At 38.8% G+C, this 15,158-nt stretch overlaps 1 protein-coding gene across 1 annotated transcript in view; it reads left to right on the top strand.

The window, feature by feature from the left end:
• The first annotated feature begins 3,581 nt into the window (after positions 1-3,581).
• The window catches only part of hk2 (hexokinase 2), a 41,990-nt gene continuing 30,413 nt past the window's right edge, over positions 3,582-15,158 (top strand). Inside the window, exons 1-4 of the mRNA XM_033619720.2 lie at positions 3,582-3,880; positions 6,008-6,170; positions 12,157-12,305; positions 14,336-14,455. Of these exons, the coding sequence (XP_033475611.2) occupies positions 3,818-3,880; positions 6,008-6,170; positions 12,157-12,305; positions 14,336-14,455 (495 nt within the window). The 5' untranslated portion in view covers positions 3,582-3,817. The remainder of the gene's footprint in view (positions 3,881-6,007; positions 6,171-12,156; positions 12,306-14,335; positions 14,456-15,158) is intronic.

The raw sequence follows: 15,158 nt of genomic DNA on the forward strand, positions 1-15,158 counted from the left end.
AGCAAAAGACACACTGATACATAGTGTTTGGAAACTGAGAAATTATTTTCTATGCCTGTTTCCTCACCTTCTATGTCACAAGTCCCTCCTTTTCCTGCCAGTTTCACCACCTGACCTGCTTCTCCCACAGACTCACCTGCTTCTTATTTCCCTGATTACTCAAGTATATATGCTGGCCCACTTCCACTAGCTCTCTGCCAGATTGTCTTTAGCACTTCTTCAAGCGTTCCTTGTACTTACCTGCCTGTTTCTGCCTGCCTGAAACCCTGCCTGTTTCCCAGGGCTCTGATTCATCACCTGCCTTCTCTGTTTGCCTCCCATGATCTTGACCTGTTTTGTGAGATTAAATATTTGGATTTGCTCTTAACTTGCTGTCTCAAGCTGTGGTTTTCTGTCTGTTCTGTGCCAACCAGTGTTACAAGCAAGATTACAGAAGGAGGTGTCCCAGTGCTAATAGAAAATTGGATGGTACATCCGTGAACAGTGTCACATGAGTGCAGTGTGGCTGGATAAAAGCCCCTTGAGGGAAACATAAAAACAAGTTTATGATTTTCTCTTTGATAAATACTATGTTCTATCACCTTTCACTAAACACAGTAAATATCTGTAATGTTGAAGAATAATTTGTCTGGAAATTCAAGTCAGTGGCATGGGTGCCACATTTTCTCATTAAGCTAACAACACTTCTTATGCAGCTAACGTGTTTTACCAATAATGCATTGATGATCTGTTTCATACATATATATATATATATATAAAAATGTATGGACTATAGAATGACGGAGTATTAGGGCCACATTGAAGAAAAAAAAAATTCGGAGATTTTGGCTACTAATATTATGAGTTTTTTCTCGTGATATTATGACTTTATTCTTGAAATCTCTGATTTTGTTTTTCTTCAATATGGCCCTAATACTCCGTTGTACTACGGTATTGCCAAAATGAAAATTAAAAATACTTTAACATAGTTTATAGTTATTTTTGAAAGACAAACAATTATTTACCTCATTATACACTAATTCTGTAAAAAGAAATAGACTTGCACATGCATCTATTTCTTTTGTAATGCCTCTCATTCACTTATGCACATTATCACATATTAAGCGTGTGTGTGTGTGTGTGTGTGTGTGTGTGTATACCGTCATACACATACTGTAATGCACATCACAGTATAATTATAGGAATTTTATACTAGCATCACAATAATTTGCAAAGGTTCAAAACTCTTTGTTGATACATTTGTATGGATGTGCAAATAAATAAACCAAACTAAACTAATCAAAGTTATCTTAAAATATGTCAGTATACAAAATGAACAAACAGAACCTTGCCACAGGCTCTCAGATATGCAGAACAGCATGTTCAGCTTTTGATAGGACTTAATTTATATTAATTATGTTGCCCTGTGCCTTTTATAGCTTGCACATGTACTTATACTGAAGGGTCCTTATCGCTGCCTATCTCCAAGAAAATCTGTTGTACTCAGAAGTACATCAGATTGCCTTGTTTACCAAATTGACGAGAAACTAGATTATTATGTGGCAGGTTTTCTCCCAGAGAATCTTTATCATGACTGAAGGCTTGCATGGCATCTGTTCTTGTCGACCGGCTGAAGGTCGGTGCTGTTGTTGTTGGTAAATGTGTTTAAAGACACAAACTACACAACTGTTTACAAAGAAATACGAGCTCACACAAGAGGTTTTTGTGTTAGCATTTGCACAAGAGAAGAATGTAAAAGTAAGATAAGGACCAGGCCTCAAATGTCCCCTGTGTTCACCTGTCCTGTGCAGGGCAGCTGCAACTGGATTTGCCTCTTGGCAAAGATGAGTGAGGACATCAGATGTTGTAAGGTTAAACAGACAACTTATTTATTGAATATACTGATTAATATTGTTAATGTTTGTTTGTTAACTGACCTCCTGTCATTTTACAAAAGCAGCCCTGGGGCAAAGCAAATTGAATATCCATAATCTATGCATTTCAGTCAGTCACCCTGTGGTCCCATGTCAGCTATTTTTTCTCTAAGGCCACTGCCACCCCCTATTGCCAAACTTTAAAGTTCAGGCTATAAATAATCTTTCATCTGATACATGGATCACTGCTTATTTCAACACGCGGGGTGTCCTGCTTGACTTTCAAGTACAAACAAAGGACCTGCACAGATACACACACTGTGTTAATGAGGAGTTTCTGCTTGACCTGTTCCTTTGCCAAGGAATCATTGAAGCTTTGAACACAAGCTCCCCCAGACGCTGGGACGATGTTTGTGAAATGTGATCTCATATAAAGGGGAATGTGAGGTTTTTAAGACAGACCTGACATAAACAATGCTATCTTTTCAGTAGTAATAATTCTAATTATACTTAAGTCAAACTGGGGATCATCTTTATAACTAAACCATTAAAAGCAACACTTCAAAAACAAGATCAAACACACCCCCTCCTCCTGTTATATGTCCTCATTCTCTGGCATGAAGTGTCATCAAGTTGTCCAAACATACAGTATCCATGTGTGAAATGCTGTAACACAGGGGTGTAAATATAGACAATGCAGTTGCACCGGGGGTGGGCGGGCCCATAAGGAGAGTGGGCCCTCTAACGATATGTTGGTTGGAGAATGGGCTCCTTATAAGTGTAAAATAGTCAATAGCATCTATAACAAAATTATTTGCATATTCCAAATAAACTATAATATTATTACTTTTACCACTATTAAAATGGTTATATTATATTAATAATTTCTTATTTTCTTTGGTATATTTTGGTATATACAGATATGCAATAATGATTGTTGGGTAATATGTATGTTGATGTTATCCAATTTCAAGTCTCTGATCATGTGACAAGAAGCACAATATCATGCACAAGGGCCTGTCAAAGTTGTGTGCACCTTGCGCCACTGCAGTAGCAGAAACAAATATATAGTGTAAAAATACCTTGATACAAGCACAAGTCCTGCATAAAAAAATTAAGTGCAAAAGCAGAATTAATATGCCTAAGCATGAAATGTAAAATGCTGTGCAAAGCAGGCACTTTTATACCATGAAATTATTATTATTATTTTTATCATTGACAAATTATTACCCATGAAATTACATGTGAGCAGCATTTTATGTTGCGGCTAGCTGGTTGAGGTGGACCTTAGCTGGGTGGTTTAACCTACAGTAAAATGCATCATGGTTAATAAGATAATCATTAATATTCTGTATGGAAAGTCATAATGCACTATGTAATTTGAAACTACAGCTGTAATAAAAGGCCTTATATTGAACTGAATGATGAGTGCTGTAAAATAGAGTAAGAGTAGCTATAAAACTGGATAAACTCAAGAAGTCCTACGACACAAGGGCGTCTACATTGTGCTTAAGTACATAGCAGGATGACTGCAAGTTAAATTAACCCTTTAATGCCAACTTAAGGACAAAACACGAACATTAACGACTTCACAGAGATGGCATTTGCTGCAAGGCTCTGATCCTACTCTTTGTCCACCGCCCTGTGCACTCATGGGGAATATTGTAATAAAGGAATAAACAGGTCACGTTGCTCCTTCCCTACAACCAATCAGCGCCATGTGTCCTGGCTGACGTCAACAAACTACCAACTTCAGGAAGCTGGAAGTTTCCTTGTACGACTCCGTTTTTAGCTAACATTAGAGTGTTGTTTCGCGAGTTTAAGATAGCAAAAACGAGCGGCGGGTGAAAATATTTCTGTTTTGTATTTATTATTTTAAGAAGCTGTTTTTGTAGATCAACTTTGCGCAAGTCTAAAGCAGGAGGACGAGCAGGACATAAGTCGTCACACATCACTAAGTAAAGATGTTATCCCCGAGTTTGTTGGCTAACTACTGTCCCGAACTCCATGATGACCAAACGCATAAAGTGAGTACTGGTGTAAAACACTCAACTGGGTTTGTTTATTTTGGGGACGTTTGGTCCGTGCCGACGGGACATTTGAAGATGTCGCCCTACTGTGTGACAGTGAACACTTCAGGACACTGGGTTCAGCAGGTAGCTATACTCCTAGCATGTGACGTTGTGACATGAAAGCAGTGATGTCTGCCCGTCACAACTCGCTCATACACCAACCACACTGTAATTAACATCACCTGTGACTGAGGACAAGATGTGTTTTGCAGTGCCTGAAACACCATGTACTTGAACAGCGCTGTGAACTGACGAAGTTGTGAGGCAATACTGTAACACATACGTACAGTATGTGTAGTATTTCATTGCATATGGTGGTGAATACATTCAGTGTATATGTGTATCTACTGCATTTATAGCTTTCTCTTTTACAGCAATGCACTGATTTCACATTCAGTGGGCTAGAGAGATACAATTATGTACCAGCAATCACAATAATATGATAAAAAAAAAAGTCCTAGCAAGCAGCAGTGTCTATCAAGAATTATAAGCATCAATACAAAAAAGTTGAATAACAATAAAAAAAAAAAGTTACTATACCTATCTATGAAAACTTTCAGAAGGCCTTTTTGACATGACACAGTTGGAAAAACAAAGGTGTAAATGCAATTAATCTCTGAGCACAGTCTTGTGCAATCACTTATAGAAATCATATCATTGTAATTGCATTGTAGTACACTGGCCTGTGATATTGATTCTTTGTGAATAATAGTTAAATGGAGCTTATTTACCCTTGTGTCCTGTGGTCTACTACTTTTGTTGCTTTCTGCTGCCTTGCTGTCATTCCCTTTCAATGGTGGATTGGAGGAATTATGGCTCTTCATGATTCAGGACTTCACTGTTTACCCACACAACTTTGAAAAACTGCTGTTGTCTGTGTGCACTGCCTCTAGCACTTCTAATAACTGTAATAAGTTATTACAGACATAGATAGAATGCTGACTTTTATTTGCACAAAAGTAAAAAAGGACCACCTGAAACAAAACGTGGCATATGTCTCTGTTTCTTTGGTTAATGCCAGGGCCATATTTTGTATTCTTTCACTCACTCCTTACCCCTAGATTAACTGCTGTGTAAGACAAAACATCCTAGTAGTAGGCTGGGCCTTTTTTGTTGAATGTCATAACATTGGATGGGGAAATGTGGTTTTCATGGTCTAGAAAAGGCATTCTCACCTGATTTTGCCAAACTGTTTCTGGCTGAACACTGCAATTCCCTGCCTTTTCAGTTTCAAATTGTAGTGTAGCACAGATCAGTTTGTGCCTGTGATGTGAGTCAAAACCTTAAGTTTTTTTGTACACATGGTATGTCTTCAATATTTTGCCAAGATACATGGTTAGACAATGGGGCCAAGGTGACCAAGGAGAAAAGCCGATACAGTTTGCATCTTGTTTTAAATCCATTCTTAAATTTTTTTAGTGCTAGGTGTCAGAGTACATAAATTATTCCTTAAAATAATTGTGAATTTCCTAAAATGTCCAAATTTTGAAGTACACAATGTTGTGCAGCACTTTTTTGTAGCCTTTTCAAGTGGTTTGCAGATGAAACCAAAATTTTAAGAGGCAGCAGGTGGTGTTATTGCATTAACAGTGGAATCCAGCTATGATTGAACTGCAAACAAGAGTGAATCAAAAAATGTTGTGGCCCTTATTCAGCGTTTTGAGCGAATGAACCACAGAGCAGCACTGAATACAGCTCCCAGCAATTTAAATTAACAATATCCACACTTATGGGTCAGGTAGCAAGAGCAGAGCTGCTTTTGAGCAAACAAAAAAAGTTGTTTTGCATCTATTTCAGGTGCACCTTGCATTTAATGTGCTGCTTTTGCTACTGACATATTCCACTTCACAGACAGTATACAGAACTTAGTAGAAAAATAAATGACTATTTCTTTTCTAATGAAAGATGTGATGCAGGTTATATATTTCTGTATAATGCAGAGAATGAGTTGTCTAGTTAGTGTAATTTGTTAGTTTGTTCATTAACAATGTATGCCCTATTTATTTACTTACTCAGTGCTGTACTGTTAAAATTGACTTCTTTGCATGCATCTAACACTTTCTCCTCTCTACCCTGGCTTAGGTGGACAAATACCTGCACCATTTTCAGCTGTCAGATAGGACTTTGATGGATTTGTCACTAAGATTTCGACGAGAGATGGACAAAGGCCTGTGCAGAGACACCAACCCCACAGCTGCTGTCAAGATGCTGCCCACGTTTGTGATCTCCACTCCTGATGGAACAGGTAATACCCCTTTTCAATGAAGAGATACCTACTGTATATAAAATGGATCCACTGAGCACATGGTAAACCCATGTTAGAGCGATTCATATGAGACTGCTGTTCTGGGTTAATCTCTGGTCGTTTCATTTACAGAGACTCAGGTGTGGTGAACTGTAAACCATTTTTTACCACAGGAGTTTGCCTCCTTTATTTTGATCAGTGTGTTTATTCCACCTTAGGCGTTATTGAGAGAGGCATTACACACATCTGACCGACCAAATAACATCCACGTAGCACAAACTTCCATACTCCCTGCTCAGTGTTAAAGGTGACTTCAACCCCCATGAACTGCCAAAATACAGACAGCACACTAAGTGTTCCATTATGGGTGACAGCACATTGGATCATTGCTACACCATATTAAAGGATGCTGATCACTTTCCTGTGCAGCTCTGGGGTACTCTGTTCACTGTGTGGTTCATCCTCTCCTGAATTATGCAGCGTTCACGCCAGGTCATTATGATGAAGACGTCAGTCCTCTCATTCACTTGAATGTGAGTAAAGCGTTGATGCAGCAGCAGTGGAGCCACAGGGAATGCTGGGAAAATAAGCAGCGGCTGGTGGCAAAAACCTGCCCAAAAAAAGTGGCAGTGACATTTTATCTTTTGTAAGCACATGTGTTTACTGACTAACCACACATACAACAAACCCTGGTTTGTGGCTGAACTCAGGCAGCTTTGTCAGGCAAGGAGGCGGCCTGAAGACATGGGAGCAGAATCCTGTACAACCAGGCCAGGAACACACCGATGAAGGAGATCAGAGCAGCAAAGAAAAGCTACTGTACACTGAAAAGTTGAAAAGCAGTTTTTAGCCAGTGACCCTGCAGCACTGCGGAGAGGCCTGCAGGACATCATCAGCAACAGGAGACCCTCTCTCCCCCCCCCCCCCCCCCCGGCCATCAAACAGGACACAGACAGCCAATTATAGCTGCTGTGCAGCAATGGTCGGGGCTGGGCAATTTTAGGCAAAATTAGGCAATTCTGAGCAACACACACTAAAACAAAGCATATCACAACATAGAAGTTACATCATATAATTATGGCATGCCCTTCAAATTGTGGATGAGTGGCTGAAGTAATCAGACTCATAATATACAAAGGAAAGAAAAAACTCAAGAACAAGAAAGTAAGAATAACAATAACTGCTAGCAATTATGAACAAACTGGCCTGATCTAGCTTAAAGCTAAACATTATCCATGGTGACAAAGATGAAAACATTTTTTAATGTAAAAGTAGCTATTGGATAGACTCTGCATATTGACTGATAGCTAAGCCAAATAAACAGGGAAAAGAGACAAGGGATAACAGGGAAAAGTGTTGATAAAGAGTATTTGTCTCTCCGCAAAACTGCCTGGATCATAATTATTTTAACCTTGGTAGTCTCTAATCCACATAGCATGATGCCTGAACATAGGACTTTCACATTAGAATGTTCGTTCTGCCTTAGCTGAGGCTTGAACTCACAACTTCTGAGACTGAGGTCCATCTTCTATCTCACTGAGCTAATTGGCAAGTGACAGTTCATGTGTGGCTTCACAAATTGACTAAGCCAAGCACCGGGGTGCCAGACAGTAGCCATCCATGCCATGGAAAAGCAAATTTCAAAGTGAAAGTTCCAAAGCTGTAGCACATATGGTTGATTTGTTATGAATTTTCAAAGTTTTTAAATTTAGAGGCTTGCTGTAGCGCCACCATCAGGACTATTGTCTTGTGTTTCCAGTTGAGGACATCTGGCATGGGACTGGGCCTTTATGAAAAGTTTAGGTAGATTTCTCATATGGAAATATTGCACAAGCTGAAGATTGAACTCACAATCTTCAACACCAAGAACCATCCTCTATCTCACTGAGCTAATTGGCAAACAGAAATGTCACATGTAGCTTCACAAATTGACTAAGCCAGTCACCTGTGTGCAAGACAGCAGCTGTTAGTGTGTAAAAGCAGATTTCAAACGGTTGTCAAAAATTCAGTTATTAAGACAAAAATCCGAAAATACACAAATTGCATCTAGACAGCATGGAGATGTTGGTAATTTGTTTTTAACAATGATTTATTGGCTCCATAAATGAAAAACCGATGTTTAAAAATGCCATTTTTGCATTGACTCCAATTGTTCGCATGAGAGCGAAATTCAAAATGCTGTAAAAAATTCAGTTTTTGAAATAAAATTCTGATATTTTCCAAACATCATCTACCATGACTCCAAAATTTAGTCCTTTTTTAATGAACATTGAAAATGTATTTAGCAAGAATTTGCAAGTATATGTTTACAATACCATTTACAGTCAAACATTTTGACTCAATTTTTCGATAAATCAAAAATGTGTGTGGATTGTTTGTGTAGGACAGTCTGAAGATGCTCTGTAGCAAGTTTGGTGTCAATTGAGCAAAAATTGTGGGAGGAGATAGGTTTAATACGTTTTTGAAAAAAACAGAGTGATGGACTTCATAATTTGCAATAGGTTTCAATTAGCTTATTGAGTATTGGGGCTACATTTTGGTGAAAGTTGCATATCTGTAGCACATATGGTTGATTTGTTGTGAATTTTCAAAATTTTGAACTTTAGAGGCTTGCTGTAGCGCCACCATCAGGACTATTGGCCTGTTTTTGCAGCTGAGGCAATCTGGCATGGGACTGGACCTTTGTGCAAAGTTTGGTGATTGTTCGCGCATGGGAAGTAATGATCTCCTCGGAAGAAGAAGAAGAAGAAGAAGAAGAAGAAGAAGAAGAAGAACATGCAGCAAAACAATAGGGTCCTGGCAGCTTAGGCTGCCTGGCCTTTAATAACAGATTGTCAAGACTGAAAAAAATCATTGGTGCCTTTATCCATGACATATACACCTCCAAAATCAGGATACAGGCCGCAACCTGTTCCAACTTCTCACCTCTTTATAGACTTGACAAAACACTGTACGCCATAACAACCAGAAACAAGCTTCTTCCCACAGGCTGTCAGTATGATGAATAGTTATTTCTTACAGTGTCAAAACCCTGTCACATTGAAGCACCCACTTAATTACAAATTATAGACACGAGTTTAAAATACAAACTGTGTCAACACAGTCTGTAATTTCAGCGTTTTTTATACACATATATAAATGCAATACTGTACATAACCATCCACTTCATGTATATAAAGTAATCTAGCACTTCACCCATTCGATATTTATTCCTTCGCAGTATTTTTCACCTACTTGTATTTAATGGTTGTGTGTTTGTTTTTATGTTTGTTCAGCTTTGTTGTCCTTGTCTTTAGCTGTGTCTTCCTGTAAATTGTTGTAACTACATTGAGAATGACTTAAAAATTGAGTCAAATTCCTTGTATATTCTGACTCTGATCTTACCTTACCTCCAGTGGTATCCAGTAGCCATGTAGACAGTCAAATGGGGTTTTTTTTGTTGTTTTTTTTGTTCAGGTCTGGAAATGTGACAAGTCCAGTCTAAATATCTACTATTAAAAAAGTGAAAGTGGGATCCTGATGTGTTAGTACATGCTCAACAATTTGAACCTCATACAGAGCAGTGGGACAGCAGGTCTGTGCTGCAGAATAATGATTTCTGGTGATTCAGTTTTTACAGAGAACATCAATTCAATAGTGACTTTTTAATCACACAGCTTTTGACGAGCACTTACCTTGACCACAGTGACTGAGGTGAAGCCAGAGGTACAATGTGGTTGAATGTTTTCTAGAGAACATTGAAACAGCCATTTTATGAGAATCTCATTTAGAGGTAGATACAAGTCCTGGTGTGAATATATATGTGTACGTTAGGGCCGTAACGGTACATGTATTTGTGTCGAACCTTTCGGTACGCGACTTTCGGTTATACTTGTGTACCGAGGTACGTACCGAACCGAGATTTTTGTGTACCATTACACCCCTAATGTACGTATTATGTGGAATTAATGCATTGATTTTTTTTTTTTAATCTATACATGCTGAAGACCATGTCTACAGACACACAAAAAACTGTATAGTGCTGATTGTCGATTTTAATTCATTTTATTTTTTCCTCCATCGACAGCTTCTTGGTTTCTTTTGTCTGTAATGTCTTTGTGCTGTGACTATATTAATATTATTATTATTGTTATTATTAGTATTATTATTATAATATAATTTCAAGGTACACTGTGGAGCTTTTTAAGAGGAGCTGCGCCCACAAATGGATCAGCATTTTGATTATGATGCCCCTTTTTTCACAGCTTTACTTTCATGCGCATAAGAGTACACATATGCACGAGCACACTTCTGATCAGAGCTGGAACAATTATTCTGTTGACTGATTAATCGATCAACAGAGTTCTTTTTCAGGCAAAAATGCGAAATAGTTGCTTGTTCCAGCTTTTCAAATTGAAGGATTAAAAAAGATTATAAATGGAATATGTTTATGTTATTGTTTGTTGGGCAGAGAAAAGGAGTAATTTGAAGACACTAGTCCATACCCATTGAGTGCACAGTTGCCCACGTACACTTTCACATGGTGTGTGTTTGGGATACAGTCAACTTAATTTAATTAGTCAACTGAACCCATTAGGAAGAGCAATGTATTCAGACAGAGTTTTTGTGAATTTGATAGTACGATTGCTTTATTGAAAGTACAGTAGTACCATTGCCAATAATGGGATAGTTAGTGGAGTAAAACTGTACATTAGTAGTTGAGGAAGCACGTTGAAAGGCAGATAGTTAAAGTGTTTATATGTTGTATTGACTTAAAAGAGGGGCGCACTGGTAGAACGACAGACTGACTGACAGAATGACACACTGACAGTTTCCGTGATTATGTACAGCATACCATACCATGACTTAGTCATACCAAAAATTAGAAAAAAAAAAACAACCATTTGGCCACAGGGGGGGAGCCACAGTGATCGGTCGCATTTTAGCCATTTTTAAGGATTTTTCTCTTGTTATAGCACCACCCAGTTGCCAATTAGAGTTACATTTCTCCAGTCACCTTGAGGCGTCCTGTTCTACATATCTACCAAGTTTAGTAAAAATCGATATGGCGGTTAGGCCTAGATAAGAAATCAGCTCTCTAGCGCCCCCATTTTGTTTGATCGGGTCAATAATGGAGGGGTCCCCTCAGATTATGTGTGGTCATATGCCTACAAAGTTGCGTGGTGATTGGTGAAACCCTTGAGATGTTATACACCTTTATGTGATGAGCCACGCCCTCCGCAATATTCATTGCCTTATAGAAGCTCAGTTTTAGTAAGTTTTCCAACTTTTGCCAAGAGGGAACTTTAGATATTGGTCCCTAGATTATGTTCACCCAGTTTCATGCAGATCGTCAAACTTCCTAGGAAGAGATCGATTTTAAGTGTTTTTCAAAAAATTCAAAATGGCAGAAAATCTTTATAACCGGAAGTTATGGGTTCTTGGGGTAAATTTGTTCCTCATGAGGAGAGGCATGTCTGTGCAAAGTTTCATGTCTCTACGACATACGGGGCATGAGATGTGCCCATTCAAAGTTTGCAATTTCAATCGGTTGCTATAGCGCCCCCCTTTGGCCAATTGATGTAATATTGCTTCATTCACATCCTCCCATGACCCTCTACCACTGTGCCAAATTTCACAAGTCAGTGAGGAGAAAAACGTGGAACAACAGACACACCCACAGACAGAGTTTTTGTCATTATATAGTAAGATTACCTTGGGCTCTTGGAAATTGTGATTTTTGTATTTTTATTTTTTACAATTTCATGATGTTTTACGAACAAAATAGATAAATGGATTAGTAAAGAAAATTGTATGCAGATTTATCAATTATGAAAATGATCAGTAGTTGCGGCCCTACTTCTGATACAGTACATATCCCTGCCAAAAGTTACAAGCAGTTCCACTGACAGTCGGAGGTGGTTAAAAAACATAGCAGTGCACCAGCAAAAGAAAGATTTGTAATATATGATGTAATTATATAATTTGTTTTTGTTTTTGTACAAAGAACAAGGTGAATTCTTGGCACTTGATCTTGGCGGATCCCACTTCCGGGTGCTCCTAGTCAAAGTTAAGGCTGATGGCAAGCAAGAGGTGGTCATGGAAGATCAGATTTATGCCATTCCTGAACACATCATGAGAGGCTGCGGGAATGAAGTAAGAGACATTACACATTACACACAATAACACTGACTATACACTGTTGTCAGCAAAACACAGCCTGTCACCTGTGGTGTCAGTGCACTACCTCTTGTCAGAGATCATGTTAAAATATTGATTTGATATATCTGATATGTTAAACTGGGACTCTTCTGTATTTAACATGCCATCAGCTGGATAATTTCTCTAGAGAAGAGTTGGCACTCTGTAGAAGTACTAAGACACAGTTTAGTTGTCGGTGGCTGAGTAATGTGTCTCTTGATTCACAGCCTTTGGCAGAGTACTGTCAGTTGCTTGGAGAGCACATTATCCTACAGACGCAAGTTATTGTGTAGCTGTGACAGAATTAACTTTAATTAGTTACAACTGTCAGTCATGGCTGTAAATGAAAAATCTGCCAACATTATCTGCATGTTTTCAACATTGGTCTTTGATAATATAAGAAACAGGGACTGATAAAAGGTTTGAGAAGACATTGATTATGGCAGAGCTTAACCAAATTGGATATTTTGCTGACCGGAAAACGGAAATGGACCCTGCTATCAGAACCTTTCACTATCTTTACGATTACTCCCTTCACAGTTTACAGAGCAAAGCTTTTGCCAGGAGTAAGAATGGTGTGTGAAAATGTCAGATTGCATTCAGTGCACACAACACCATTGTTTAATTTACTTAAAGAGGTGGAGTGGCACATGTTGACTCACAATGCACTCATCCATTTTTGAGTCAGGTGGCTGTCTACTTCCTTAAATGTTGTTTGGACCAGTATCTGAGATCAGAGACCAGACACAGCTTTCAGGCGTGTGAAGGTACGGACATGAAGAAGAGCTTAGGCTGTTTTCCATGATTGTTTAGTTCTAACTAAAGCACATATAAAGGTAATGACTCATGGATTAGCAGACTGGTTAGGATGTACAGTATAGACTAGTATTACATAGATTTTGCCACACAGCCACTCAGAGAATTGTCTTTAAATAGGCAGAAGCATTAGGAAGTATCTCTTTACTTGGTGGTTGTTAATATGACCATCGATTGGCACACATCCAGTGCTAGGTTTAATAATAATACATTATTCTTCTGTGGGCTGTGGGCAAACGTTTGGTGCTCGAGTCCCAACACAGAGACTGTGTTGATTCTCACTCTCACACACACACACACACACACACACACACCAAAGCAGCACAGTGGTTACAGTGTGCCCTTTACCATCGCAGCATCACAGAGAGCTTCCTATTAATACCACACTGCTGGTGAAATGTCTGATGAGTGTCTGCGGGAGTCATTTGGCTTGGGGGTATCCATTTTTTAATACCCTTTTATACCGTCATACCCATCCATTAGAAAGCTTCAACCCCTCTGCAAACTACAGGGAGCTTAAATCCTGTTGACCAACCTTGAAAATTGGTCAACAGTAACACGTCTATAAAATATGATTGCACAGACAGAAAACAAACCCCCTTTTAAAAATTGCATTTTGTTTTGCGGTGCTAAATATCATATACTATCCATCCATTTTCATCCACTTAGTCGGACCAGGTTGCAGGTGCAGCAGGCTAAGTAAAGAATTCCTGATGTCCCTCTCTTAAGTAGTGTTTTGCAGCCATAGCCTCAGACTTGGAGGTCCCAAATCGCCCCAGTGCGTGCTACTCAGCAGTAAAATCAGTCATACGGTTTCAGTTATTTCAAGAACTGTCCATCTTGAACTCATGTTTCATAATGTCATTGGTTACCACTCATTTTTGTCTGTCCCAAAATGTTGTCTCCTCTTTTGATTTCTCATTGTACAGTTTCAAATCTGTAAACTGAACAGAAGGAGTTGCTTGAAAGTGCATACATGGCCTTTGATTGCAGATGATAAAGAGAAATGACAGCCAGCAATACAGCAACCACACCACTACTATTACTATGAATCTTACTTATACAAATGTTACTTCTACTAATGAAAACACACACTCACTATACTGAAAATGAAACCCTCGAATTTTGCTCTTGGTTGTTAAGAAAACTATCTTTTCTCTCTCCTGTAGTTATTTGATCACGTAGCTGATTGTCTGGCTAACTTCATGGAGAAGTTGAGCATAAAGGACAAAAAGCTGCCTCTGGGTTTCACCTTCTCTTTCCCCTGTCAGCAGACCAAATTGGATGAGGTGAGTGATTTACAAGTTTTTTTATCTACTTAAAAGTAATATTTTAACCATATCTGAAACTTGGTCGTCATCATCTTGTACAGAAACACTGAAGTGAAGTTTTGTCAGTACACCATACAGTGAACATTAGCGCAGCTTTGCTTTAGCCTAAACAATAGGGGCCAACTTGTCCGTAACGGGCTGTTTGATCCAACAACTCAAACAGAGACTCATTTATTTTATTAAAAAAGCATTACACATGCGCGCAGAGGAGAGAAATGTAGATGGCGGTGTAACCTGTTTGCTATGTTTTCATAGACTTGACCTCATGCTGCTATTGGCTGGGGGCTGCACACCACTACCCAAATGTAGACACCCAGAAACGTCCCAAACAAAGCAAAATAAGAGGAAATAAAGTACAAGCAGAGGCACGTTCTCTTCAGATACAGACACAAATCAGGTGTAGAATATGAGATTATATGAATAGTCCTCCTAAATATTTTTAAATGTGTAATGCAAAATGGTGCAATGATAACCAGTGCAGCAGCAGACAATAGGAGCACACCTATAGCTACATAACAGTATGTCACAGTCACATACAGTTATGACTGAAGGGATGAGGTGGGAGAAAGCATTTTACGCAGGTAGAGATGGATCTGATATTGAGATTTTCTCTTGCTTAGTTTAAAAACCATGCTTTACCCTTGACGTCTTACATGCATTT

This window comes from Epinephelus lanceolatus, chromosome 9 (assembly GCF_041903045.1).
Source record: "Epinephelus lanceolatus isolate andai-2023 chromosome 9, ASM4190304v1, whole genome shotgun sequence".
In the NCBI taxonomy this organism is placed as follows: Eukaryota; Metazoa; Chordata; class Actinopteri; order Perciformes; family Serranidae; genus Epinephelus; species Epinephelus lanceolatus.